The 26,696-nt window shown below is 39.4% G+C and overlaps 3 protein-coding genes across 3 annotated transcripts in view; 1 reads left to right on the top strand and 2 right to left on the bottom strand.

Moving 5' to 3' along the window:
* gpc6a (glypican 6a) overlaps nt 1-26,696 on the bottom strand; it is a 182,836-nt gene that overhangs the window by 96,948 nt on the left and 59,192 nt on the right. The window lies entirely within an intron of this gene.
* Nucleotides 1,140-10,146, top strand: LOC146639845 (uncharacterized). The gene is made up of 7 exons (XM_085346387.1): nt 1,140-1,258; nt 1,441-2,117; nt 2,608-2,653; nt 5,084-5,175; nt 5,265-5,375; nt 5,493-5,766; nt 9,438-10,146. The coding sequence occupies exons 1-7, from the start codon at nt 1,244-1,246 to the stop codon at nt 9,642-9,644; spliced, it is 1,422 nt and encodes a 473-aa protein (XP_085202513.1). The 5' UTR covers nt 1,140-1,243; the 3' UTR covers nt 9,645-10,146.
* On the bottom strand, nt 9,888-13,904 carry LOC146639844 (uncharacterized). Its single transcript, XM_085346079.1, has 15 exons — nt 13,814-13,904; nt 13,508-13,647; nt 13,075-13,300; nt 12,887-12,962; nt 12,484-12,764; nt 12,366-12,404; nt 12,186-12,259; nt 12,004-12,081; nt 11,530-11,735; nt 11,349-11,448; nt 11,089-11,251; nt 10,880-10,986; nt 10,639-10,783; nt 10,375-10,501; nt 9,888-10,225 (listed from the first exon to the last, which is right to left on the bottom strand). The coding sequence occupies exons 1-15, from the start codon at nt 13,859-13,861 to the stop codon at nt 9,888-9,890; spliced, it is 2,148 nt and encodes a 715-aa protein (XP_085202205.1). The 5' UTR covers nt 13,862-13,904.

The following is a 26,696-nucleotide window of genomic DNA, read 5'->3' as shown; positions in this document are numbered from 1 at the left end:
TCAGCGGGCCGCTTGCCCCTCCCTTTCTTCCTTCCCCATCCTCAGCTACCTCCCTCTTCCCGCTCTACCACACCCATCCACACACGCAGGGCTTGGGGTGCAGGTATGTCACCAGGGTGCAGGGGAGGCACTTCCCCTCTGTCCCCTTCTGGCCGCCTGTGCCTCAATTTTATTCTGCAACCTAGACATCCACATTACTCACACTCTCACATAACACATACATATAGGGCCTTGGGGGTGGGCACGTTTTACAGCATCCAATCCAGAGGATGGTCGGTGTATTCCAACCCACCTCTGGCGCTGGTGCCCTACCCTCAATTTTAAATGCATTTAGACACTAAGGGTTTTCAGGAGGAGCCGTGCTGCTCTCTGAGAGGAAGCTAGTACCATGCTCTCCTGAGTTTTAAATGCACTTTAGAACAGCACACAGCAACACTATATATGAGCGGGCGTAGGGAGGTTTGAGGTCTTCAGCCGTCAGGGCTGGGGGGCTGGGAGGAGGTGCTGGCCGTCAGACTGGGGTCTGGGATGCGGGGCCTCCCTGCTACTGCAGATAAGGAAGTGGTCCGCTTGCCTCCACCCCAGAGAGAAGGGTTACATCTCCTGGGTCTAGGTGCGGCTTGCCCCTCTGGTATGGCGTTATTTTTGTGCCACTATTCTGAGCGGACGTAAAAAAAAATTGCAGGTGCAAGTGTTGCATTTTGAGGAGAAATTTATTTTGAGCTTACAAAAGCTGAATTTGAGTGAACAAAATTCATTGCTGCGTGCAAAAAACGTATTTCAGTGTTTGCGCTTATCCATATACACACACAATAGCACCCCCTCTCGCTCAGTTTTTTCATTTGCGCTTGCTCGCAATGTGTTGCTTGCGCTCACAACATTCTCTGCTTCGTACGCTCAACTCTCTGTACACCGTTATAAGTGTGCCACAAAACCAACCAATCACAGACTTGGTTTCAAAAATTCTGATTGGCTCTTACGGTCTCCAATCAGCTGGCTAGCTACTGCTTTCCGGAAACACTGTCCGAAATGTAGCTAAATCCAGCTAAAATCTCTTAAACCCCAATTTGCGGATAATATCTTTAATCATTTTATTTTAAAATATATTATTTTTTAAGACTATTGTTGGTGTAGTAGAATGTAGTTGCATCATACAACCATGCCAACTGACTAATTTTTCCAAATTATACTTGAGTAGCTCTCTTTTATGTCGTCGAATACTGAATAGCAGCACGAAAAGAGCATGTCCCGGCCACATGTAAGTAATATAAAATCATTTTGTTAATTATTATTCGCTTGATAACTGACGTTAGCTAATTTGCAAACTATGCAAACTTGAAAAATGATGTACCTCATGTAGTTTGTTTTATGGGTTGTTTATTTTTGTCTGAGATACATCATTTCATTGTACTTGTCCATGTTCCTTGCTGCTTTTAACAGGACATACTGAGACAGCAAATGATGCATAGACTCCTCTCTAAACTGGAAGCTGCTTTAAACCAACAACCACTAAATCTGGATTATTTGGAGTTCTTGACTCGTCATGAGCTTGTTCTGTTTGAATCTTTCTCTCAGCAAATAGGCGGTCTGTCAGAGATTACAGAGGCTCTACAAAACGTTCATCATCTGGTTCAGTGTGAAATTAACATCAGCTCTGTGGCCATTATTGAACTGGAAACAGAAGTTGGTCTGGGACCTGGCCACCCCAAAATCGTACTAGAGAGAGAAAGACTCAAGAATTTGTTGGACATTCAGCTGCCAGTCAGCTGCATTGCTAAATGTCTTGGTGTTTCAAGAAGAACAATCTACAGGAGGATGCAAGAATTTGACTTGTCTGTGAGAGGAACATACAGCACAATGAATGACCAAGAGCTGGACAACATCATATCGGCTATCAAAAATCAGATGCCAAATGCTGGCTATCGAATGGTTCAAGGACATTTGGTTTCTATGGGTCTCCGTGTTCAGTGGTGGAGAATGATGGCCTCCATGCATCGAGTTGATGCTGTAGGGATCTTCAAACGGATCACAGAACTAGGCTGTGTTGTGCGAAGAAGCTACTCGGTGCGAGGCCCTCTCTCCCTGGTCCACATAGACACAAATCACAAGCTAATAAGGTAAAATACCCACTTATATAGCTCTAACACAAGTTGGGCAGAAAGATGCACGTTATACTTTAAATCTGCTTTAATCAACCTTATCTGATAGGTCTTTCAGTGTATTTATAATATTTTAAAAAGCACTTGATAGAGTAATATTAAGTAAAAGGAATACAGGATGTGTAACAAAACCAGCAATATTGTTAATTGTAAATTTTCTTGAGCAATTATTTACACTTTGTATATCGATATTTTCCATGATAACAAGCCTATCAACACATAATATGTTAAGTGCTCCAGAAAACTTAAAAAAAATCATGACAAGAGAACTAAAATATTTAGTCTCATTGAACTTATAAACATATAAAAATGTTGGTATTATTTTCAGCACACCTGACAAGTGTCCAGTTTAAGTCAGTGGCAAGTGTGCATACTGAAAAATTTATTTTCAATGTCTTACATGTTCTGCAAATCAAGCCTTAGTGAGATTGTTTTCCCTCTGAAACAGGTACAATGTTGTGATCTTTGGTGGAGTGGATGGCTACTCAAGGAAGGTAAAAGTGTAACTGTTATGTAGAATATTTGGTAGTTTTGAAATGAGAGCTTTATTAGGTTGTTTTTTTATGAACATCAATTATTCAGCAAGCCAACATAGTGGACGATTTGCAATTATTATTTTTTTAAATTTCTAATCAGTTCTTTACCAAAAAAGGTTAAACTAAAAGGCCATTTTCATTTTTTGATAAGTACTACCAATATTTCATTTCATTTCATTTCATTTCATTTCATTTTTATTTATTTCACACTTGGTACTACAAATCAAACAAAACAACCACATCTTCTGTCAACAAAACCCAACAACCATGTGTGAAAAGGAGCAGGAAGAAGAAAATATTCTTATTAAACCCTGCCCCCTATCTACCATCGAACTTATATCACCGGTGGGCACCAAAAATCAGGAACAAACTAATATTGACATTTCTCTCCGGTCGAATCCCAAACCAACATCACATTCATTCGCATTCTTCATACTGAGTTATCGTTTTAAACATATAACACTTTTTAAAACATTGTAAATTTATACAATTCTTTAAATTATAATGAAGTGAATTCCACAGTCTTATACCCCTAACCGTTGTGCTCATTAATCTTTGTGTAGTCCTGGCTAACTGATGTTTAAAATAAAATTTCCTTCTATTCTCTTCTCCCCTTGAACACATCAAAAATACTCTTTGTAACTTAAAAGGCAAAATATTATTTTTAGCCTTAAACATAATTAATAATGTCCTTAATTTCACTAAATCTCCTAATTTTAATAATTTTGATTCTATAAATAATTTATTTGTATGTTCTCTATATTTAACATTATGAATTATTCGTATAACTTTCTTCTGTAATAGATTTAAAGGTTTTATGGTATTCTCATATGTATTCCCCCAAACTTCAACACAATAGTTGATATATGAAAAAAACAAAGAAAAATATAAAATACGCATTGTTTTATAATTTAATAAATCTCTTATACTACCCAAAATATAAATACTTTTGACCATTTTCTTTCTAATATGTTCAATATGAGATTTCCATGTCAAATTCTCATCCACTATTACACCCAAAAAACGAAATTCAGTAACTCTTTCAATCAATTCTTCCTCTATAAACATAATGACTTTATCCTCCTTTACACGATTGCCAAATATCATATATTTCGTTTTTGTCAGATTCAAAGATAATTTATTTACATCAAACCATTTTTTTATTCTTAACATCTCAGAAGTCATAATTTCAACCAAGTCTTTCAAATTCTCTCCAGAGCAATAAAAATTTGTGTCATCTGCAAATAAAATCGAATTTAACCTTTTAGATACGTCACAAATATCATTAATATATAAATTAAAGAGTTTAGGTCCCAAAATAGAACCTTGAGGAACACCACATACAATCTTCAGTCTTTCAGAAGTATTGCCAAAATAATAAACATATTGCAACCTATTCTCTAAATAACTCATTAACCAATTCAATGCTACTCCTCTCACTCCATAGTTATACAATTTAGAAATCAAAATAGAATGTTGTATCGTATCAAAAGCTTTTTTTAAATCAACAAATACTCCCACTGTGTATTTATTATTATGTGTTGCAGATGAAATATCTTCAATAAAAGTCAACAACGCTAATGCCGTTGACCTATTTTTACGAAATCCAAATTGGTTTTCATGTATTAGTTGATATTTTTCAATAAAACTATCAAGTCTTTGTGCAAAGAGTTTTTCTAGCAATTTTGAAAACTGTGATAAAAGAGACACTGGCCTATAATTATTAAAACTATGCTTATCTCCTGATTTATATAATGGTATTACTTTTGCCACTTTCATTCTGTCAGGGAATACTCCTGACTGTAGCGAAAGATTAAAAATATAACAAAGAGGAGTACTTATACAATCTATTGTCTTTTTAATTATGACCATGTCTATACCATCACAATCAGTAGATTTTTTATCTTTACAATTTTTTACAATTGCTACTATTTCTTTTATGGTAGTATCGGCTAAGAATATGGAATTAACCATTCTATTATCACCTATCCAGGCTTCCTCATCTCCTGGATCATCATTTTTCCTGATTAGATTTGCTAAAGTAGGTCCAACATTTACAAAAAAAGAATTGAATTCGTTTGCTACTTCGGTCTTATCTTTAACAACTTGATTATTATTAATAAAATAATTAGGCCGAACTTTAGGTGTGTTCTTATTACCCAATACCTCTTTAAAAATATTCCAAATGCCCTTAATATTATTTTTATTTTCCTGAAAAACTTTATTATAGTAATATTGATGTATAGACTACTCAAGCTTTGAATTATGGTTATGAACATAGAACCGTACAATATTCCTTGAACACTTATTATGAAACTGCATTATTAACTGAAAAACTATACATGATCTGAAACCAGATCTTTAATTTTCCATTTGTTTTTACTGCAGGTCCTGTACTTGGATGCAGCAACTAACAACAGGGCAAAAACTGCATTCTCATTTTTCCTGAGATCAGCCCAGCTTCACGGCTTGCCATCAAGGTTTTATGCCCTGATTTAATTTATATGCTAGCAACAAGTATCATTAAAGAAAACTTTAAAAATTCCTTAAAAATGTATTTTTATCATAGGGTTAGGGCAGATCAAGGAGTAGAAAACCTGGACATTGCACATTTCATGTTTGCCACAAGAGGAACAGGGAGAGCGAGTTTCATATCTGGAAAGAGTGTCCACAATCAGAGGTTAGTCTTTTGATGTTTTTTATATTATTATTGACTGCATGGGTAGATTGTTGTAGCAGTTCTGATATTGATTTGAAGCATGAAATACCTGAAATCCAAATTCAAATGTATTTACAGAGTAGAACGACTTTGGCGTGATGTCTGGATTGCAGTCACTAGCAAGTACCATGATATTCTTCACTCACTCGAGGAGGATGGCCTGCTTGACATTTCAGATGTCATTCATCTTTTTGGTGTCCACTACATCTTTGTCCCTCGACTCCGAGCAGATCTTGTCACCTTTGTTGGAGGATGGAATAATCATCCCCTCAGGACAGAAGGTGGTCTCACTCCTGAACAGCTCTGGTGTATGGGACATCTACAAGAGCTGGACGAGGGCGAGAGACTTGAGGTACCAGCTCATAATCTGATTTTTTTTTTTTTTTTTTTTTATTTAAATGTTGAATTTCAAAATTTTAGTTAGCAGTTAACTCTGCTCTTCTGAAATTAACAAATTAAAACACTTGCAGCACATCTGGGAGATGCTTCTGGTGATTTTATACATTCTTGCTTATCAATTACCACTAATCTAAATTAGCACAGTGGAAGACACCCAGCAGACGTGTCATTTAAGATGGCGGCGCGCACAGACGCAGCGGCCCGGAGCTCCTACACTTTTGCACTTTTGGTGGTACTGTGTATTATTTCACACAGTCTGGGGTTACTTCAATACAACAGAGATGATCTACTACAACTAAGCCGTGGAGATCTTCAACTAACATCCGAGTATCTCATCCCCCCGGAGATCGTTAAGCAACCCCCGGGGCTACCCGCAACAGCAAGCCGCAGGAGGAGACGTTGCGAGCGGAGGCAGAAGAGAGGCAAGCGGGGAGGCCTGTGGGCACGGCTAAAGACTAGTCCGTTTAAACCACCACTCCCGATCATATTCCTCTCCAACGCCCGTTCAATCCGTTACAAACTGGATGAAATACGACTGCAGATCGCCACTCGACGGACTTTTAATAACTGTTCGTGCATGATTTTCACTGAAACCTGGCTGGACAGCGCCATTCCCGATGCGGCTATCGATCTAGCAGGCCGCACCGCCTATCGAGCCGACAGGTCTGCGGACTCGGGTAAGAAGACTGGCGGGGGGCTGTGCATCTATATTAACAACCTTTGGTGCACGAACGTCACGGTAACGGAAAAACTGTGCAGTACAGAGGTAGAACTGTTGGTGTTAAAGTGCCGTCCATTCTATCTCCCTCGGGAATTTTCTGCCGTTTACATCTGCGCTGTTTACATTCCACCAGATGCTAATGCTAAGCTAGCGTTAGCACAATTGAGCAGCAGCATCAATAACAGCCTGGTAGCACACCCGGACAGTGTCTTTATTGCGGCTGGGGATTTTAACCACGCGGACCTGAAATCTGTACTTCACAATTTCCACCGTAATGTGAAGTGTGCTACCAGAGGAGATAGAACGTTGGACCAGGTGTACACCAACATGGCGAATGCGTACAGAGCCCAGGCTTATCCCCACCTGGGTCTGTCAGACCATCTCTCCCTTCTGCTACACCCAATATACACACAAAAGATCAAGAGCACTGGGATTACAACCAAAACCGTGAGAACATGGCCGCAGGACGCTATTCCGATGCTTCAGGACTGTTTCCACTGCACAGACTGGGATGTATTCAAGGTGCAGGACACTGACAATCGTGTCGCATTGGACAGTTACACCTCCACTGTCTTGGACTACATCTGTTTCTGTGTGGACAATGTAACAACTTGGAAACGATTCCGTGTGTTCCCTAATAATCCACCCTGGATGACACACGGAGTTCAACAACTTATTCGAACGAGGAACAACGCTTTCAAATCCGGGGACCAGGAGGCATACAGTGCTGCCAGGGCCAACCTGAGAAGAGGCATCAAGACTGCCAAGCAGCAGCACAGGAGGCGTATCGAGGCCAGGTTTGAGAACAACACAAACCCAAGGCAGGTCTGGGAGGGCATCAGGGCTATCACGGACTACAAAAGAAGAACACCATCACCCTCAGCCGACAGTTCTACTCTGGCTGAGGATCTAAGTCTCTTTTATGCCCGTTTTGACAGGGAGAACACCGACCCTGTCCTGTCCCCTCTCCCCTCCCTCAACCGACCCTGCTCCGGTCCTGAGCACTCATGAGCTGAGGCGTGTGTTCCGGAGCATTAACACCAGGAAGGCGGCTGGGCCGGGTGCTAAAAGACTGTGCTGCGGACCTGGCGGACGTCTTCACCTCTATATATAACACCTCGTTGTCCTGTTCACTGGTACCATCCTGTTTCAAAGCAGCAACCATCGTTCCCATCCCAAAACAGTCAAATGTCACATGTCTGAACGATTTCAGACCTGTGGCACTCACCCCCATTCCCGCCAAATGCCTGGAGAGACTGGTCATTAAACACATCAGAGCTGCTTTTCCACCATCCCTGGACTCGCACCAGTTTGCATACAGGGAGAACCGGTCAACCGAGGATGCGATCGCCACAGTGCTGCACACATTACTGAAGCACTTGGAACACAGGAACACCTATGCACGGCTCCTCTTTGTAGACTACAGCTCGGCTTTTAATACCATCCGGCCATACAAACTCCGTCCCAAACTCCACCAACTGGGACTTAACTCCTCTCTGTGCAACTGGATTGTGGACTTCCTCACTAACCGTAGACAGAGTGTCAGAGTGGGTAAGAACACCTCTTCCACCCTTGTGGTCAACACCGGTGCCCCTCAGGGGTGTGTTCTGAGCCCTCTGCTATACACTCTCTTCACCCATGACTGTATTTCCTCCTGCGCGTCCAATCTCATTGTTAAGTTTGCAGATGACACTACAGTGCTCGGACTTATATCCAACAATGATGAGACAAACTATAGGACAGAGGTGCAACAACTAGAGTCATGGTGCCACGACAATAACTTGGTCTTAAACACCAAAAAGACCAAGGAGATCATTGTAGATTTCCGGAAGAGGGGCCATAACAACCATCTGCCTCTCTTCATTGGTAGTGAGGCGGTGGAGAGGGTGAGCAGTTTTAAATTCTTGGGGGTAACTGTGACCGAGGACCTGTCCTGGGGCAACCATATCACCTCAGTTGTACGGAAGGCCCAACAGCGCCTCTACTACCTGAGGAGACTGCGGAGCGCACACATTCCCAGATCTCTGATGTTGAACTTCTACAACTGTGCCATCAGCAGCGTTCTGACGTATGGATTTCTAGTGTGGTTCCCCAGCTGCACCAAGGCCGATCAGCAAGCACTCCAGCGGGTGGTGAAAGAAGCTGGCAGAATTATTGGAACAAGTCTGCCAGAGATCAGTAATATCTTCCCCACTCGCTGTCTGAGGAGGGTGCACAGTATCCTGCGGGACCAACATCACCCTGCGCGCCACCTTTTCCATCTGCTGCCCTCAGGGAGAAGGTACAGGTCTATACAGGCCAGAACATCCAGACTGGCCAACAGCCTGTATCCACAGGCTGTGAGGCTCCTGAACTCTCTGCCCCCCTCTCACGGACAATAACCATATCCAACTTCTTAATAGCAATGAACTGGTCTGCATTGGTGCATCATATCTTTATTCTCTGCCCCCCCCCCCCCCCCCCCCCCCCCTCTTTCTTAAATAGATAACTATCATATCTGATATATCTCACAGTACAATAATATTGAATGGGTTGCATTGTTGTATTTTGTCATGTTTCTCAGGTCTTTGTCTGAATTTCTACGAACATTATTGCTAAGGATTGTCTTATTGCATTGGAGTCACACTGGGTTAAATATGTACACTTGGGTTTTAAGGGGTATTTATTATTTTCTTCTTTTTTTTTGGGTTGTATGGAAGCCCCAAACGCAATTTCATTGTTCTTGACAATGACAATAAATAAATAAATACTAAATACTAAATACAGTAAGAAGAACATGAAAACAAAGGCATTCTTTTTAAATTGTTGTATTTTAATGGAAAAAACGCTTACACAAAATAACATTCCTCCCAAAAGTACCTATTCTGGAATAATGACCATTATATATGTTTGTGGATTTGAAGGAGCTTCGGGATCCAGGCATTGACTGGGAGAGTGCTGTACTGCAAGAAGAATCTAACAGCACAGTTGTGGTTCCTGAAGTTGAATGCCCACTGGATGAGGAAACCCTGGAGGGGCTTCAGAGAACTATTAATCCCTTGGAACATTCTGAGTCACACGGTCGTGACCTGTACATACAATTCTTGCTACAGGTGTCAAACCAACAGTGACACTTAACATGGACGTGAAAGTCAACGTTCTTTTAAGTTCTCAAATACTGGATTTCTTTGCTAAAACATTCAGATTACAAGTAGACAAGCAAACAAAGCACTTGCTTATTATCTATCAACGTAGGACCCTACACAAAGTTTTGAAGTCTTGTCATTTTCATGAAACGGCTACGAACATCTTAACAGCTAATGTTTACAAACATTTTTACTCATTTAGTTTCCAAATTACAAGACAACAATGTGTTAAACTCTGTGGAATCCACCACCATATTTAACTGCTGCACTCATTATGGTTTTAAACACTGTGTAAGTGTCCAGATGCTGCACTGGAAAAGTCACAGTACAAGTGCATGCACTCACAACTGGGTAACAAATGGAGTGATCTCCCAGCCGCTCCTTACATTCATGGTCAAACTTGCATGTTATTTTGAAATGTCTCTTTTCATCAGGAAGGATGGGAACATGGGACTGGCCGGTCATCCACTGGAGCACATGGTGGACAGCAAGAGACTCTGATTTTTCACCACCTGCACCGCCTGTGTTTCCATCTGTGATGTTTGAAAATGTTTCTGAAGTCTTTTCTAAATAAAAAGCAATCTGGATTACAATGTTTTAAATTAACAACTAAGAATACTTTCTAGTGCCCTGCATGTTAAAGCAAAAATATTTAACAGATGCATACGGTATATATACAATACTATAGGTATATACAGCTAATACTATATAGTACCTGATACTTCAATCTCCTGCAAGAAATCTTGCAAAAAATTTATGATCTTCCTCTCAGTTCTCTCCCTAGATGTCCCTTTTTCACTGAAATGTGGTTGGCAGCTCATCATAATGAAATCAGCGTCTGGCTGTAAATAAGGAAATAAAGTAGATTATATTATAGATATATTGTTCATTCAAAACTAATAAATAAATACAGGATAACTACAGTACAGATAAGTGGACTGTCTTTGGATCAGACTGAAGCTGCTATGTTAATACTTACTTTGAGGATTTTCCCAGGAACAAACAAACTGTGGCAAGCTTCAGGATTTACAGCCATCAGGTTCACAAGACCATACAGTTCCATGCCCTTTCGGAGCTGCTGTAGCATTGGAATCAGTCTTGTTGTAGAGTGTAAGACAATAGCACTTAAAAATAAAAATAAAAAAACAAAAAAACAAAATGAAAAACTAGTTGGGGAGGGGGGGGGGGGTTAATGATCTCTCTGATTTTTTCTCCCTTACCGGATCATGCTTTCCTTACTATCCATCTTTATCTGGTTTGTGTATCCACAGCTGACAATTTCATCAGCCCACATCATCAGAGACTGTATGTCTGCTGCATCTTCAACCTGGAAATGTATAATGTGAAAGAGGAAATACAGAAGGTTAAAAGTGTTTAAAAACACCATACTCATAATATATCATGTGCCAGAGCTAAACCAGGTGCTCACTTTGCGGATGAGCAGGGAAGATTCCACATCTGCAACATCCTCCTTAGACAGACAGCTGAAATCAACCTCTCCTGAGCAGAGGAAATTGTAGCACCATTCTTTGAAAAAGGCAGGAGATGGGCCTCCTTGGGCGAGGCTGACTGCAATTATTTCACCAACAGTTCTGTGTAGACAAATGATTATAATTCATTTTCAGGTAACATTTACAAAAATATCGGATGCGTATTAAATGTAATACACAAAGCTCGTATGTAACCAACCTGAAGTTTTCATTATCAAGATCGGTCAGAGAATACTTGGGGTTTTTGCCCTTGTTCTCAAGTCCTTCAAAGAATCTGCTTTCAATACCTGAAATCATGTCTTTCATACAAAAAATATCCGCATTTTTAAGTTATCCATTATTTATTGACACTAGGACAAAACAGGTAATAGGCAACTCACCACTCAAAAACTCTTTCCTAAGTGCTCCTGTATCCACGCCTGCCTCTCCAATGAAAACCACCCTAAGAACACTGGTGGGAGATGCAGCTTTTTTTCTCTGCCACTGGAGAATGCCTCTGTCTGGAAGGTCTTCTCTGTCCACACACAACTTAAATTCTGTTGTGGTGTCGACTTGTTGTTCAAGGCAACGCAATACATCTTCCACGCTTAACAAAAACAGGGTAGAAAACATCCTAAGCTCTCAAAGAAAAATAATCATCTTTAGATTAAAAGAGGCTACCACATTAAACGTGATTAGAAATTATTGCAGCATGTTCTGTGCAACAACCTTTAACAATAATTTAAAGTAGTGTGATCATAAAATGTTTTATATGAAATTAAACCCCAGGTATTGTGTAAAAGATCTTACACATAATTTTAACAAATGGTTCTGCATAATAGTGTGTATATGGATTATAATAGAGCAAAAAGTACCTGTCTGTTGTGCATACTGAAGTTTGAGCTGGTGTCCCTGTAGTTTGGTCATTTTCTTCAGGCACCATGCATTGAAAGCTGATGACAAAACAAAGTTTAAAAAAAAATAAAATAAAAATACATATGTTTGCGTGGACTGTTACTGATTAACATTTTTTCATAAACGGCTGAAAAAAGATTACCTATCCCCACACAGACTCGCATGGACTGTGATCTCATCTTCAGGAAAATCCTTAGTGCATATTGGACAAATAACCTACAATTCCAAAAATGGGTACATGTTAGGCATAGTGGGAAAAAGATCATTACCGATACAAAATTCATTGTAGTTACTATGGTTTTTAGTAATGTGCTAGGTTTACCTTGCATTTGCTTTTCACAATGCATAACTCCGATTCCTGCTGAATCAAAAAACAGTAATTGTGATACTATATTATTTAATCAAAATTGCTCATTTTGATTTCATCAAAATTGTCTCACCTCATCATCAGTCTCATCAGGAGAGAATTTTCCTTTCCACGTATTGATGTGTACTGCAAGCATCTGCAGAGGCATAACTTCATTACACTGGTAACATATCTTCTTTGGCATCTTTGAAAAGTGCTGTGAGTCGGGAGGTAGAGGAGATGTGTCTAATGTTTCCTGAAGAGGTACTATGTAAAAAGTGGATTTGCCACCTCCTGACACAGCTTTCAGTGTTTTGACAGAATATCCTTCTGTTTCAGGTGGAATTACAGTGAGCTTTCGTCGACCACTGCCACCTTTATTGACAGAAAAATAGCATAAACAATCAAGCAGCAAAAGTATCAACTACATAATCATAATGCAGTATGAGCACGCAAGAATGCCAAAAAAATACATAAAAACTGAATTAACAACAAACCTGTTGCCTTATGTAAGAGCCATCCTCCACAAAGATATTCCATTTTTGGAAAGGTTTCTTCCAGAAGTCTAGAAATCTTAGTTAAAAACACCGTTAAGCAGAATGGAACACTAAATGGACTGTGGCATATGATTCAGGCTAAATGCGTCTGCCAATGACTGATTTTAATACTGACTACACAAACTTACCTCTGCATGGTCACCATCTTCTGGAAGAGACACTGTTTGTCTCCCCATGCCAGCTTGTAGGAGTTCAAGCTCCTCAGCTGGCAAAGGTGTGTAGGATGTGTTTTTTGACAGCAAATAAAAACTGAGGCCTGTGGTCTTACTGCCTGCCTTAACAAGCTGCTTAGTAGATGTTAAACATCTCTTTTTACCACGGCTCAAGTGTGATTTGAAATATCCTGGAAATGATCTGTGGGATGAAAATGCATGAGTTTAAAAAATGCAGTGTTGCATAACATAAGGGTTATTGTTTAATAAAGTTATTAAATATGACATCAGTCCTTAATAGCACATTTTAATTTAAAAATCAATGTTGATAAATCCACAAACCAAATAACTTTAACAGAAAAGATTGCAAAAAGTTAAAATAAAAAAAACACACAAAAAAAGCAAAAACCTTGTCATCTCTTGCTGGATAGTCAGATTTCTAGGCTCCGGCTGCCCACTCTCTGTTGGCCTCCCTGAAGGATTTGTGGATATGTTGTTAAGCAGCAAAGACACCAGATTTCTTACTGCTGACTCAACTGCACCATTACCCTAAAAAACATGATTAGGATACACTGCCTCAGTAAGACAACTACGCTGGTAATTACCCATAAGGCTAGCTTAAACTCTACAGCTGCATCTGTAACTACAATTTCACAGCATATTAAACAGAAAGGACAGCAAATTACTAAATTCACACAAAAAAAATTAAACTCACCTGATACTGTGGTGTAGTATTATTGGAGCCATTGTTTGATTCTGCCATCTCTTCTTTAGCTGCAGAGTAAATCAAAAATCCCTCTATCTGCAAGAAGCGAGGCTGAGTGGACAGTGTTTCCGGTGTCCGGACAGCAGTAGCTAGCGAGCTGATTGGAGACCGTAAGAGCCAATCAGAATTTTTGAAACCAAGTCTGTGATTGGTTGGTTTTGTGGCACACTTATAACGGTGTACAGAGAGTTGAGCGTACGAAGCAGAGAATGTTGTGAGCGCAAGCAACACATTGCGAGCAAGCGCAAATGAAAAAACTGAGCGAGAGGGGGTGCTATTGTGTGTGTATATGGATAAGCGCAAACACTGAAATACGTTTTTTGCACGCAGCAATGAATTTTGTTCACTCAAATTCAGCTTTTGTAAGCTCAAAATAAATTTCTCCTCAAAATGCAACACTTGCACCTGCAATTTTTTTTTACGTGCGCTCAATTTTTTTTTACGTGCGCTCAGAATAGTGGCACAAAAATAACGCCATACTCTGGGGGCCGGGGTACCTGGACCTGGGATATAGAGTATGTTTGGGGAGTGTGACTGTCTGTGCAGTGTCTATTTGTGTCTGTCTACACGTTGGGTGAGTGCCGAGTATTTGGTTGTGTATATGGGGGTGGGAATGCACGTTTGTGTCTGCGTGCGCCTGTTCGTCTGTGTCTATATGTCAGGTTGGGTCTTAGACTCAACCTCTCTGGGTACATCTCAGGCCCTCTAAAGTACGGAGGCCTATCTCCCCTCACCACACTCCCTGCCGGTGGCTGATGCCCACAGGCGTTGGTGGTTCTTGTCGACTGGGGCTGGGCGCTCATGTATGTACTGGCTCACTCTTGGTGGCCGATTGGCGGGGCCTGGCGCCTGTGGCCCGGCTGGGCTCCTTCCGGGGAGTGGGGTGCCCTCAGGCCTCTGGGCCTGAAGCTCGGTCCTCTCTGGCACAGCTGGCTGCCGGCAGAGCCCGCGGGCACGCCACTGCAAACCCCTCTGGCCTCTGCTCCGTGGCTGCTGGGTGACCTCTCGTTTGGGGCTCTACTCAGCTCTTCCCAGGAGGGTGGCACGGTTCCCCCCCTTTGGTGGTCCTCCTCGGGTCCTTGTACTCTGGGGCCTCTGGATATCTGGGGCCTGGATCTCCTCCATACCTGCTTCATACCCTGGTGGACGGGGCTATGGCTCCCCACACTCCCTAGCAGATCGTTACATGGAGAAACCTTTGGAATACAAGCATGCTGATCCACACAGGTGTACACACAGGTGTACACACAGGTGTTCACAGACGCGGACTACAGCTTTCTTGGCTGCTGCCTCAAAGAACATTATGTGCTGTCTATCTTGCGTGCTGCACAATAGCGTTTAATATTTAGTATCTACTGTTATCTACTGCTAGCTAGTTTATTGTGATGGTGCTGTATTTATTATGTTGCTCTTTTTTGTTTGTTTTCTCTTCTGTTTTTTTTTCTCCATTCAGGTGATCCAAGTGTTTTGTTTGTTTTTCTTTCTTCCTTCCCCCCCTTTCTCGCCGTCTCTTCTCCCCTCTGTTTTTCTTTCTTTCTCTCCCTCTCTTTCTTTCATTCTTTCTCCCTGTCCTATCCCCCAGTCATGTCTGTCCCGTCTGTATCAACTGAAAATAAAATAAAATAAATACATAATTATAATAAAGGTCAATCAAATGGACCCAAGGCCACGATGATCCACTTGGTAAAGTAAATCCGCTTGGCATCTTTCTTGGCCTTAAGACAACAATTCTGATGGCTAAAGATCCAAACGGGACAAAAAAAAAATAGCATATTCTTTTAGTTGGTCGAGGATTCATTTAAAACTACTTGACACTGCAGGGTCCTTCCGAGCAGCATCACCACATGAGCACATGAAGTGCAAACTACTCCAGAAATGCAACATGACCTTCACATGATGAGCTCTGACATTATGAAATGAGTGAAAAGAGCCCATTTATAGTAAATGCCACAAACCTGTGTGATACAGGTTTAGGTAGACTAAGACAGTGCTATAGACAGTAGCGTTCCTTGCATAAAAAATTGTCCACATACCTTTTGAATACTTTGAATATAAAAATAGTGAGGCAGTGAAAGATGAGTACATTTCAGTTAATTCCCTGAAATAAATGGCCAAAGGAATAAGATAAATTTTGCTAAAGAAACTGAACTCACAAATTTAATCAAGTTCTACACGGCCTAACGTGGTCCCCGGCAATGCTATGAGTGGTTAGAAACAGATTACACACTATTCTGCGCAGAAGTGTCAGGTTAAGTAAAGTGACTGCTGAAAGATAATAATTAGATAAGATAACCCGATAAAACGCCCTCAGGACTCGGACTACTTACTGTAAATGACGCTGACAGTGTTTTACATACGCAGGTGAGAGCCAGTGGCACCAGCTAATGACATTCTGGGTTCCTGTGATTATATGCAGCTCACTACACCCAAACCTAGGAATACTGTATGACTGCATTTATTGATTTCCCAGTTAAAATACTGTTAAATGACACTGAACAGCTGGTTTGGATGGTTTTCTGTTATTCACGCCTTTATGAACTAAAAACCAGAAGTAAATGGGACGTCAGAATTTTTCTTGCTTTTTTAAAACTCAAGTAACAATAGCTCTTTGATGGGAATGTTGTTTTTTGTTAAGCCTATTGTGTGTGAGGTGCAGCACGTTCCTTAACATCCATTCGACTGAGGACAAAGTATTCTTCCCACTGCCCGAGTGCATTTCCAAATTCTGTGCATGTTCAAGCTATTATTTAAATATCTTCGTCTTATTTTTAATCATTATTACAGAAGATGACTGTCTTTACTTTTGCAACCTTGTCTTTCAAAAGGCATTTGTTGCATTTTAGAATAACTATTGTTGAAAGAACAAATTACTTTCAGTTTAAAGTTTTGTATTGTGAGTCCAAGACTTGAAGAACAAGTACGCAGAATAAACTCCACCCTTGTGTTTGCATAACTGTTTGTTTTTTGTGTGATTTCAGGGTCCACTACCTGAAAAATTGGCCGTACTGAGAGTTTCACATAGCAGCTGCAGCCTGCCAACTCATGAAGAGTGAACTGCTCTCCTCTGGCCAAAATACATATTTGACAGAGGATTATCATTGAAAGTTATTGACCTTGGATAACATTCAGCTACCCAGCCGTGATGGTCTTAATACTTGGAAACATTTCAAACATGCTGGAAACATACAGGGGTGTATGCTTACTGACACAAACCATTTAGGAATCATCCAGCATCCAAATTCCTCAAGTGATCGAGGCTCTAAAATTGAGTTTTAGGGTTACGATTCCAGTAATAATATGAGAAAAAAAAACAACAGCGTCTGCTTTTTGAATTATTTTTTAGCTCAATAAATTCAGCACATCTAAAAAATAATGAAGTAAAATGAAAATGGATGAAACATAGCATACCCCCATAATAGCATTTCAGTTGTTTGTTGTACTAGCATGGCCGCATTTAATCAAATGAAAAATTATTGTGTTACAGTATAAAGCATGTTGAGGCGACTGCTGTTATGATATGATCCTATAGAAATAAAACTGAATTTAATTTAAAATATTTTTTTCTATTAAGACATTGATAATAATGACAGTAATGTTAATAATTCTGACCATTGGATTGCAGCAAACAAAATTTAGGGAAATTTTTTGATTTGTCCCTTTCGGAGCATTAATACCAAAATTCAAATTCAGTCCACTGTGTAGTTGTTGAGCTAAATCAGTTTGTCAGTGCTGTGCAGGCACTGCTGACCTGGCTATGAGCACATTATCGCTGGTGCTAGACAAAATTCAAATGGAAGACAGGGGTTAAAAAACAGCACCAAGTGGTCTGGTGGACGATACTAGGGTGATAAAGAATTACAAGAAAATATAAGAAGGTCTGGCGATGTGGAAATGGAATATGAGGAATGGCTATAGACTTTTGCACACTACTGAATATTTGGACGAAATTTGTAAAAAATATCAGTTTCCTTCTTATTTTACATGTCTCTGTTTTGCCTGGTTGGACTGCATCATTAATGCTAAAAAGAGTCTACAGCCTGCCAGAGACCCGGTATTTCTTTTAACACGATCAATTAAAATGTATCTTCGTGCTCTTTCTCTGTCTTGATAAATTTTGTAAGACTTTTAAATGAAAAATAAAGAAATAAAAAGAGTATCTGCAAAGTTTTTAGAGTATAGTCCAGCCTTCCTAAAGTCTTCAGGCACATAAATCTAATAATATCCCTTTTCTATTTCTCGATTCATTTTTTTATGTAACATCTTAGTTATGTAACATACAATAACTTTAAGTTCTTCAAAGTGCACAAAAAGTCTGTCATATACTGTTGTTATTAGCATTATTATTAATCATCCTGTCAGCCAGAAGCTTTTTTTCCTGTTTTTTTTTTAACTTGGAAAAACACAATAAATAATATGCCGCATAAAAACTATGACAAAGTGAAGCTCCGGTTTACTGCCAGTCAGAACCGAGGATGGACTTGCATACAAAATAAGAAAATGCACATGGTGTTCATACCCTTGAAGCAATTCTGAGTGTGAAGAATCAATTTTCTCTGAGAGCAGAAGTCCTCCTTTGATATCTGGCCTAATTACTGTAAATAATTATTATGATTAATAAAGGTGACCTTTCTGTTGCTCTGATAATAACACATTATCCACAAAAGAAAACGTGTGCTCGCCCATTAATTTTACTTCACACAGTTTGAGAACTCAGTCGCTTAAATGCCTCAAACAATGAAATTCCTCATTCTTTGTATGGTTAATTAAGACAAAATTTCAATTACTGGTCCAACAGACTTGAATGACCAGAGGGTTATAGTACAAAACTTAGCATAAATATTATTACAATTTAGATATTCTGGCCTGGTAATGTAATGCATTTTAAATACAGTCAGAGCTGTCTGCATAATACCAGAATGCTCAGTGTTTTACTGCTTCCCTATAAAAAAAGGGACATATTAGAAAATGAGTAAAAGTCAGACAAATATATGTTTTTACCTCATTCACTCACAAATTAACATTTTATGTCACCATAAAATATCCATCACTTGGAGCTTTTTTTTTCTTGATTGGCACAGTATTTAAAGAAGTCATATTATCTACCAAATAGGACTCGTCAGATGCAGACTGTGTACATGAGCCTCCCATTGGCCATAAATTTCTCAAGTTCCACTTGCTCGGTATTGCCCTTTTTTTCAACATCTCCTTTGTTCTGGGAAATAACAATAACCCAAACTAGCAACACGTGTGCAGAAAACAGCCGTAAAACAAGCCTACACAGTTCTTCCGTTAAATTAGCCAAGTTAATAACAGTGCTTACATCTGTAGCACCAAAACAACAACAGCTTGACTCAAGTGAACTACTTCAACCGCAAATAAACACTGTTTAGTATTCCTCTGAACTAATGGAGTTCAGTGTCAGACGGGTGACAAATTGCAGTGAATTGTTTCGTTTCTTGTGAGGATTTTCAAAACCGAATGGCACAGGGGAGCTGCTGTTAGCATTGCTGCCTAGCGGCGACGAGGTCCTGAGATCTGACCAGCTGAGTTTGCATGTTCTCTGCATGCAAATGGGGGGTTTAGTCTGGGTACTCCAGCTTCCTCCCGCAGTGCAAAGACATAACTGGTGATTTTAAGTCAGCCATAGGTGTAAGTGGTTGTCTGTGTCTCTGTGTTAGCCCTGCAATAGGCTAACAAGCTATCCACTAGACTAATGACCTTAGCTGTAGTGCTATAGCAACTGGCATAGCCCCTAATCCTTAATAAGAGAAGCAGTTAAGAAAATAGACAAATTTTCAAAACCCCAGAACACAATGTTTAGTGAATAAGGGAAATAATGTAACATATGTTTTTTTACAAGTTTAAAACATGAAATAGGTTGTAGTCCACACTATTAAAATCCAATGTGTTGTCCCACCCATCCACTCAAAACTCTTCCACTCAAAACTCAGATGAGAAATGTTTTCATCTTACTTTCTATTTTTCTCACATCAAAATAAATGCAATCAGTTGCACTCACTATGCTCAACCAAGCAATAGACCGGGGTAATGTTGTACTGGAAGACAGTCTGTTTAATGGATTTGAATTAAATATGCTACAGTTATTGGTTCCTACTGACTTTACAGTGACAACTTTGTTGAGCATTTACATTTTAGTGTATCCAAATGTTGACAAACTAATCAAATCATTATTAGTACCATCTATACTTTTTTTTTAAAACTGCCAACAACATGATGGGCAGCTGTAACTTAAAATAATTTAAATACAGCAATAAAGGGCACAGTCTCTCCCGGAAAACATGCAAAGTGTGGGTTTCAGCCAACACAGACATACTAGTCTGGTCAATTACTGGGTCAGGTATAGGCGTGAATGTAAAGGTGTGCAGTTTAGAAAGTGAAGCAATTTTAACATTTGAGTCGCTCCTTGATCAAAATGTCCTAAGACCTGTCAGTAATAACGGCCCAGAAAATATTGTGGTCACCTTCTGGGCTGACCAGTAAATTATGCTGGACAAGCACCTAACAAACCTCTGACCTTGGCAGCTTCTATGATGCAGATCCTCTTACAGCTGTGAAACAGAAGTGCCACATATTCCTGGTTGAAGAAAAAGGTTGTATTTCATCTGCCGTCATCTCCAATGTGTCACTTTACACTGGCACTGACAATGAAGCTATTTTAATGCTTCTTTAATATATTTGTAGCACCTTTTTAAAAAGTTGCGTCTGTGGTTTCTCTTAACATTTGAAGACACACACACTAAAAATAACAGGAGTATTCATAAAGAGACAATGTTTTCATAAAACTGAATGGTCTGTCACTATTCTACGACAACAACAAGCTACATAACAAACAGAACCTAATTCATAAAATCCATGTAATTTCCTGCACATGATATCGGCTGATTAAATATTCAGAACCATCTGTTTTAATTTGTGTTCATGTCCATGTTGATGAATTCCAATCATTCATTTAAGGGCGATACGACAACAGGACCTTAATTATCATGAATTAACATATCCTAATGACACTAGATGAGAAACAACAGATTAGTCAGTGGTGAACACCCATATTTATTTCCAAAAGGACCATGGTGGCATTGATGAAAGTAACAAATAGGAGCTTCAACAATGCTGACTTCCAGGCAGCATAATGGGTGTCAATATTTAAACAATCTAGCAGCAGCAGGAGCAGCAACAGAAGCACTGCTGCCTCACAAAAAGTACACCACAGAGGGAGTGAACCAGCACTTTAGAGAACCAAACATAAAGGTATCCTGATTTTACAAAGTGCAACGTGCAAAACAGCAATGCAGAGGAAAGTTAAAGGCCACAGCAGAAGATACCACTTTGTTTTCCCAAGCTGGTACTGGGCATTTTCTTTCTTTCTTTTTTTTTTAGCTTTGGCTTTGTTTCAGGTTGGAGCGGTGACACTCAGCACTTAAACCATTCACCGACTGATGGACTCAAGAGGACATAAAAAAAGAAAGAAAACGAAGCAAAAACCAACTCAGACTGCTGTCCAAGAGTACAGAAAGTGCCACTCCACAGTGTCACCGTAATCTGTGTTCAGCCCTTAAAGTTACTGCCTCTGATTACTTTTGTATTTCTACAGATATCTATTAAAAAGAAAAAAGAATTCCTCAGTTAAAGAATAAATTAACAAAAATATCATCAACTATAAATGTAATTCCCCAACCTTTGTACTAATTATAGTTCCCAGTTTCCACACATTATACTGAGTTAACTGTAAAATTAGAATCGAACATCGAACATCAGAACAAACTGGGCTGCAGTAAATGTTAATGATAACATTTTTCACACTGTTTTGAATTGCTTACTGTGCAGAATGGATGCAACACTATCCTTCTGTGACTGGCTTTATTTCTAACACGGTACATTCAGGTACACGTTCTACTTTGTAGTTTGGGCCCTTTAACTTTATTTCTGTGTTAATGGTGACTCTACATTTAACACAGTCCGTCTCCTGAGGGAAACTATAAATAAAACTTGAGTTATTACTTACTATCTATTTAATGTATTTATTTAAAATACTACTAGTCCTTATGTTGAAGTATACGGAGTATGATTTCTTCATGAAATTCATTTTACTCTTATGGCTGTCACACAGTTGTTAAAAATAACTTACCTGTATTGTTACATGTTATCTGGCACAATTGTCAACTCATTATACTCAATTTTCATCTTCAGGCTGACATCGCCTCCACTCTAAATAACATCCATGAGGGAGGGGATTTAAATTTCCAAAATCAGTCACTAATGAACCAATGTGTGATCCTGAGTCCTTTGTAACTACTGACGCACAGCCACATTTCAGAGTGGAGTGGAGCGACCTTAAAGAAAAATTAGTGTCGGGTGATATTGAGGATGCATATCACACAGTCATACAGCTGGCTAGGATTGCTGTTATTACTTCTCCGGATAGATAGAGACCTGAGGGTGAAGCATGTCTCCAAAGAATGAAGTGGTACTTCTTGATCAGAGTGTGATGGATTTGGTGCACATGTCCAATTCCAGAGTAGGCAAAACATCCTCAGACCTGAGGACTACCATATTTCACTTATTTTTGGAGCACGCTGCATGATTCCGTCTTTCCTTTCATCTCCTTGAATACTGCTCTCACACCCACAAATCTCAAACTATTAATTATTAATTGGACTTAAAAAGAAAAAAAAAAGGATTCGACTGACCAAAATTATTTGGTCTTGTTTCCAATCCTGAGAAGTAGTTTAGAGATCCCACTCATCCTCTGAAACCAGTAGGAGATTGGTCTCTTCTGGCCTTGCTGGCGTTTATTTATCAAAATCTGTATCAGTTGTGAAGCAGTTTTTCCTTTTTGCAGTTACCAAACCTGAAGCATTGATCTTTTTTATGTGGTGTGCTTATTTTTTGTCTGCCAGAGCTGGTTGTTCATGAAGCTGTTTTTTGGAGTGCCACGCTGCACCCCCTTTAGAAACATAAGAAACATTTCTACTCTGTCACTTTTCTTAGAATAAAAAAATTATTTATTTTCCTTTGATATTTCTAATGCCATGTTTTTCACTGTCACAATGATAGTAAGAAATGCTCTGCTACAAGCTTCTGTTGAGTAAAACGAATCCACCTCACCATCATCTGAATACTGCGATACAACTGACTGAAATGTCAGTCTATAATATAATATTTATGTAATATTTCTTTCTTATTTTACACCTTGGAGGTTTCTTTAGGTGTCCATGAAAATATCCAGTGAGCCTCAGCACTGTTTCTGCAGAGCAATATTCACCTTACATGTTCAAATAAATATTTCTTCTATCATCATCAAAACAATATTAAAATACGCTCATTTATTTTAACCTAAAACAGTGACCTAATTTGAGATCTGTACATTTGGCACAACAGATTCAGCACACAGGACATGCCCAGACATAAAGCCTTAGACACTCAAGTTACAACAGTTAAAAATAGCATTTACTGCCTGGCATATTAGAAATGTCAAACTGTAAAGATATAAAGGAACAGTTTCACATTTCACAATGGTATCCAAAATTACTTTCTGAATGCTGAAACATTATAGTTTTATGCACAGGGACTTTAAAATGCATTGTTTGTATGAAAAATAGACACACGGAGAGCAGATATTGATCAAATGGTAAGTCGGTTCATGCATGATTGTTCATCGATCATAATCAAATTCACTTTAAACTATGAATAAAAGTGAGCACGTGAGTGAATGTATGAATATCAAAGGCCTCGATCCCCAGGCAGTATCACTCCGCAATGATGACAATGCATTTTCAACCGATGACATTGTGTGCAATGAGACTGCAAGCAGCTAGCAGCCAGGTGGTAAAATCCATTTTCCTCACACACATGATGCATATCACAGTGGAGCTGACAGCATCGATACAAGGGGCTCGTAATTAAAGCCCTCTGTTGTAGGACACAGATGAACTGGAGGCAAGTTTCTCCCAATCTATCAATCATCGAGTGACAGCTCATTTAAAACATCTTTAAAATTAAAGTTGCACCAGCCACCGCTCTTTACAAAGAACAATTGTTTTCTGACAGCTAAGTGAATCTCTGCTTTAAATCTCAGAGAGAAAGGTTGAGCATAGAATTCTTTTATGCCGCGAGCTGACAGATTGAATTGAGAAGAAGCCCGTTCTCTGCTATCAAAGAAACAACTTTGGCTGTACTTGATGCTCTCTGATAGCAGCAGATAGGGAGGTCACATATTTGCCTTGGATAATGGGCTTTTAGACATAATGGCATACAGCCAGCTAGCCAAAACAGAGATATTTCACAATTCAGCATCTGCTGTATTAAAAGATACTTGATGGTATCCAAACGTACCATCTGGCCCGGCAAATACCGGATGAGTGGATATTCATTCCAGTTCCTTCTACAGATTTGTAAGTTAGTTGAAAGATAATGTGTATCCAGTAAATCTTAATGAAGGATTTTAATCATATTTTGTCAAATGCTGTATACCATCTGAGGAAAATACGGCTATTATTTGAAGTAAACAAATATATTATTGTAGATTAGTCTATACATGATCGTTACAGTCTGCTGTACAAATTCCATCATGTAAAAGTAAAATCTTGATCTGATTTAAATTTGTCCCCGTCAAGACAATCTTCTGCATGTCTTGATCATTCAATTGCAGCTAACGTTTCTTTCTAGAACTCTCTGTGCATCTGTGAAGGGCGATGGAGCTCCTCCACACCACAAAATTACAGGCAATTTCTTGTCTTCGGGATTGGAAACTGTAGTCTCTTTGATGAAAACTGCTGAAAACTGCACAGCTGTAGCTGGAGACCAGTTATCATCACCAGTGATGATCTGCCACAAAAAATTTGGGTCAGTTAGAAAGAGAAGTTTTCTTTCTGTGCAAGTCCGAGGTTTATGTTGAAATCGCTGAGAGCACAGTGAGAGTGGTCTGAATTCCCACGGTCAGGACTTCCCAGGAGCGATCTAAAAGTAGCAGCCGGACTAAAAACTGTCATTCCGTTTCCAAGAAGATATCCTTGAACAAGAGATTGACCAAATTTAAATCAGTTAAGGCTTTTGATTTTTATGGACCTGCTCCCAGAATCTCTTAATCACACCTCTTTTCCCCTAACTCAGCATTGGTGCTCATGCTGGTGCCAGTGCAGAGACAGCTTCTGAGAACAAATCCTTATTTAGACAGGTCTGAAAACTAAATTATCCAAAATTAAACTCATGCACGATTACACAGTAGAAGAATTTGTGGGATGCATCGGGATATTTCTTTTCTCCTTCCTTTGCGTTTTTTTTTTTTATTTCCTTCCACGGCACCAGCTCCAACTTTTAGACCAGCAACTTTCTGTGCCAGCTCCTTCTGTTAGACAAAAGCCTTTCTTTCAGTAGACATGCATGGAGCCAGTTCCTATAGAAGAGAGGAAAATATAGAGTTCTAAAGCATGAATTCAAAGCATAATAAATTAGGTTAGTCTACCTGAAAAATTCATGGATAACAACTCATTATTCCTCTTTGAAGATGCTCTCTGAAAACTGGCAGAACACATACTTGAAAAGCGTTAAGATTCACACCCTGGTATAATCACGGAAGAGCCACACGCAGACATTGTCATTTCTCACATGAAGAACTGCTGTCATTAAAGCCTGACGCCTTGTACCTTGAATTTATATTCCAGGATACAACTGTAATGTCCCCACAGCAGAGGAAGGAATACTGTATTATCTCAGTCACAAGATAAATCGCTAAAATGCATAAATAAGACCGTGTTAGCTTTACTGCCTTGTGTTGTTGTTTGAAATGCAGACATGTTTGAAATAACGAGTGTGTTAAGCAAGTTCCATGACGGCGGCTAATAATCAGTGGGTTGGTAACACTGCCAACATCCTTTGCAGGATTTGCATCCATTACATTTTGTTTAGTTGCTCTGCCTTGGCTTCAGTGCATCTGGTGACTTACTGAGATATGTTAGATCTGTTATATGTGTTTTACAAAAGTCTAATACTGGAGACGCAGAGCATGTAAAGAATTGTTGATCAATTGCAGGGTTGACCACCACGCTCAGCCATCAGCAGCTTTAGCCCAGTAATTAGGATTATAAATGTAGATGCGGGTAGATGTAAGATACTGTATACTGGGCACCGACCACGCTTTCTTCTCACTCTCACTTGAGGTATGTTGGGTGTTTGAGTGAAAAGCTTTCAATGGGATTTAATTAGGTGATTCTATTGCAGTGCAACAATAACTTATGCAGTTTTTTTTAACAGCAAATGGTTGAAATGCTTTCTTTCTTTTGTACCTTCCTTGTTGCAATGAAACTATGTACAGTGCTTTCAGTACTTGGTAACTCATGTTAAAGTATATGAGTTTGACATAGACAATTTTTACTTGAATAATTCAACGTACATAATACCATGGGGGTGACGCTAGTACAAGCATTTCTATAAGGATAATAGATGCTACTAATTGAATGCTTGTAATTAGTAGTTATTGCAGTTTGGACAGCAGTTATTTGGCAGCTGTAAACACTTTCTGAAAAATGGTTTTCCATTATTACGCTGGTATTTTTACAGTAAAACACCTGACTACTGTAAAAATTTCACTATTGAGGATTGATAAGCAGAATTTGAGAAAAAAAAAATCTATACACATTTGCTGTTCTCATAAATCGAAAACCAGATCCAAAGAAACATATGGTGTGATGCCGGCTTCAGCTCAAGAGGCACCAGGCGGGCACAAAAAAATGAACAGCTAAATCATTTAAAGAGAAGAGTGATTTGTGATAGCCTCCGGTGTGGGTAAGACAGGGCAATGATTGTTTAAGACATG

The sequence above is a fragment of the Diplotaxodon limnothrissa genome, linkage group LG1 (genome assembly GCF_057381915.1).
Source record: "Diplotaxodon limnothrissa isolate DT_005_m linkage group LG1, D_limnothrissa_male_GT1.1, whole genome shotgun sequence".
Taxonomy (NCBI): domain Eukaryota; kingdom Metazoa; phylum Chordata; class Actinopteri; order Cichliformes; family Cichlidae; genus Diplotaxodon; species Diplotaxodon limnothrissa.
The sequence above is the reverse complement of the archived record's forward strand: the minus strand, read 5'-3'. Positions and strand labels throughout refer to the sequence as shown.

What these genes read in the sequence shown, in the direction of transcription:
- LOC146639844 (XM_085346079.1), bottom strand. Translation starts at nt 13,861, where the DNA reads ATGGCAGAATCAAACAATGGCTCCAATAATACTACACCACAGTATCAG. An exon ending in ATACTACACCACAGTATCAG is followed by an intron (nt 13,648 to 13,813) that starts GTGAGTTTAATT and finishes CATGTTTTTTAG; the next exon opens with GGTAATGGTGCAGTTGAGTC. An exon ending in CTTGATAATGAAAACTTCAG is followed by an intron (nt 11,252 to 11,348) that starts GTTGGTTACATA and finishes TTGTCTACACAG; the next exon opens with AACTGTTGGTGAAATAATTG.
- LOC146639845 (XM_085346387.1), top strand. An exon ending in TGGATGGCTACTCAAGGAAG is followed by an intron (nt 2,654 to 5,083) that starts GTAAAAGTGTAA and finishes TTTTTACTGCAG; the next exon opens with GTCCTGTACTTGGATGCAGC. An exon ending in AAGAGTGTCCACAATCAGAG is followed by an intron (nt 5,376 to 5,492) that starts GTTAGTCTTTTG and finishes ATGTATTTACAG; the next exon opens with AGTAGAACGACTTTGGCGTG.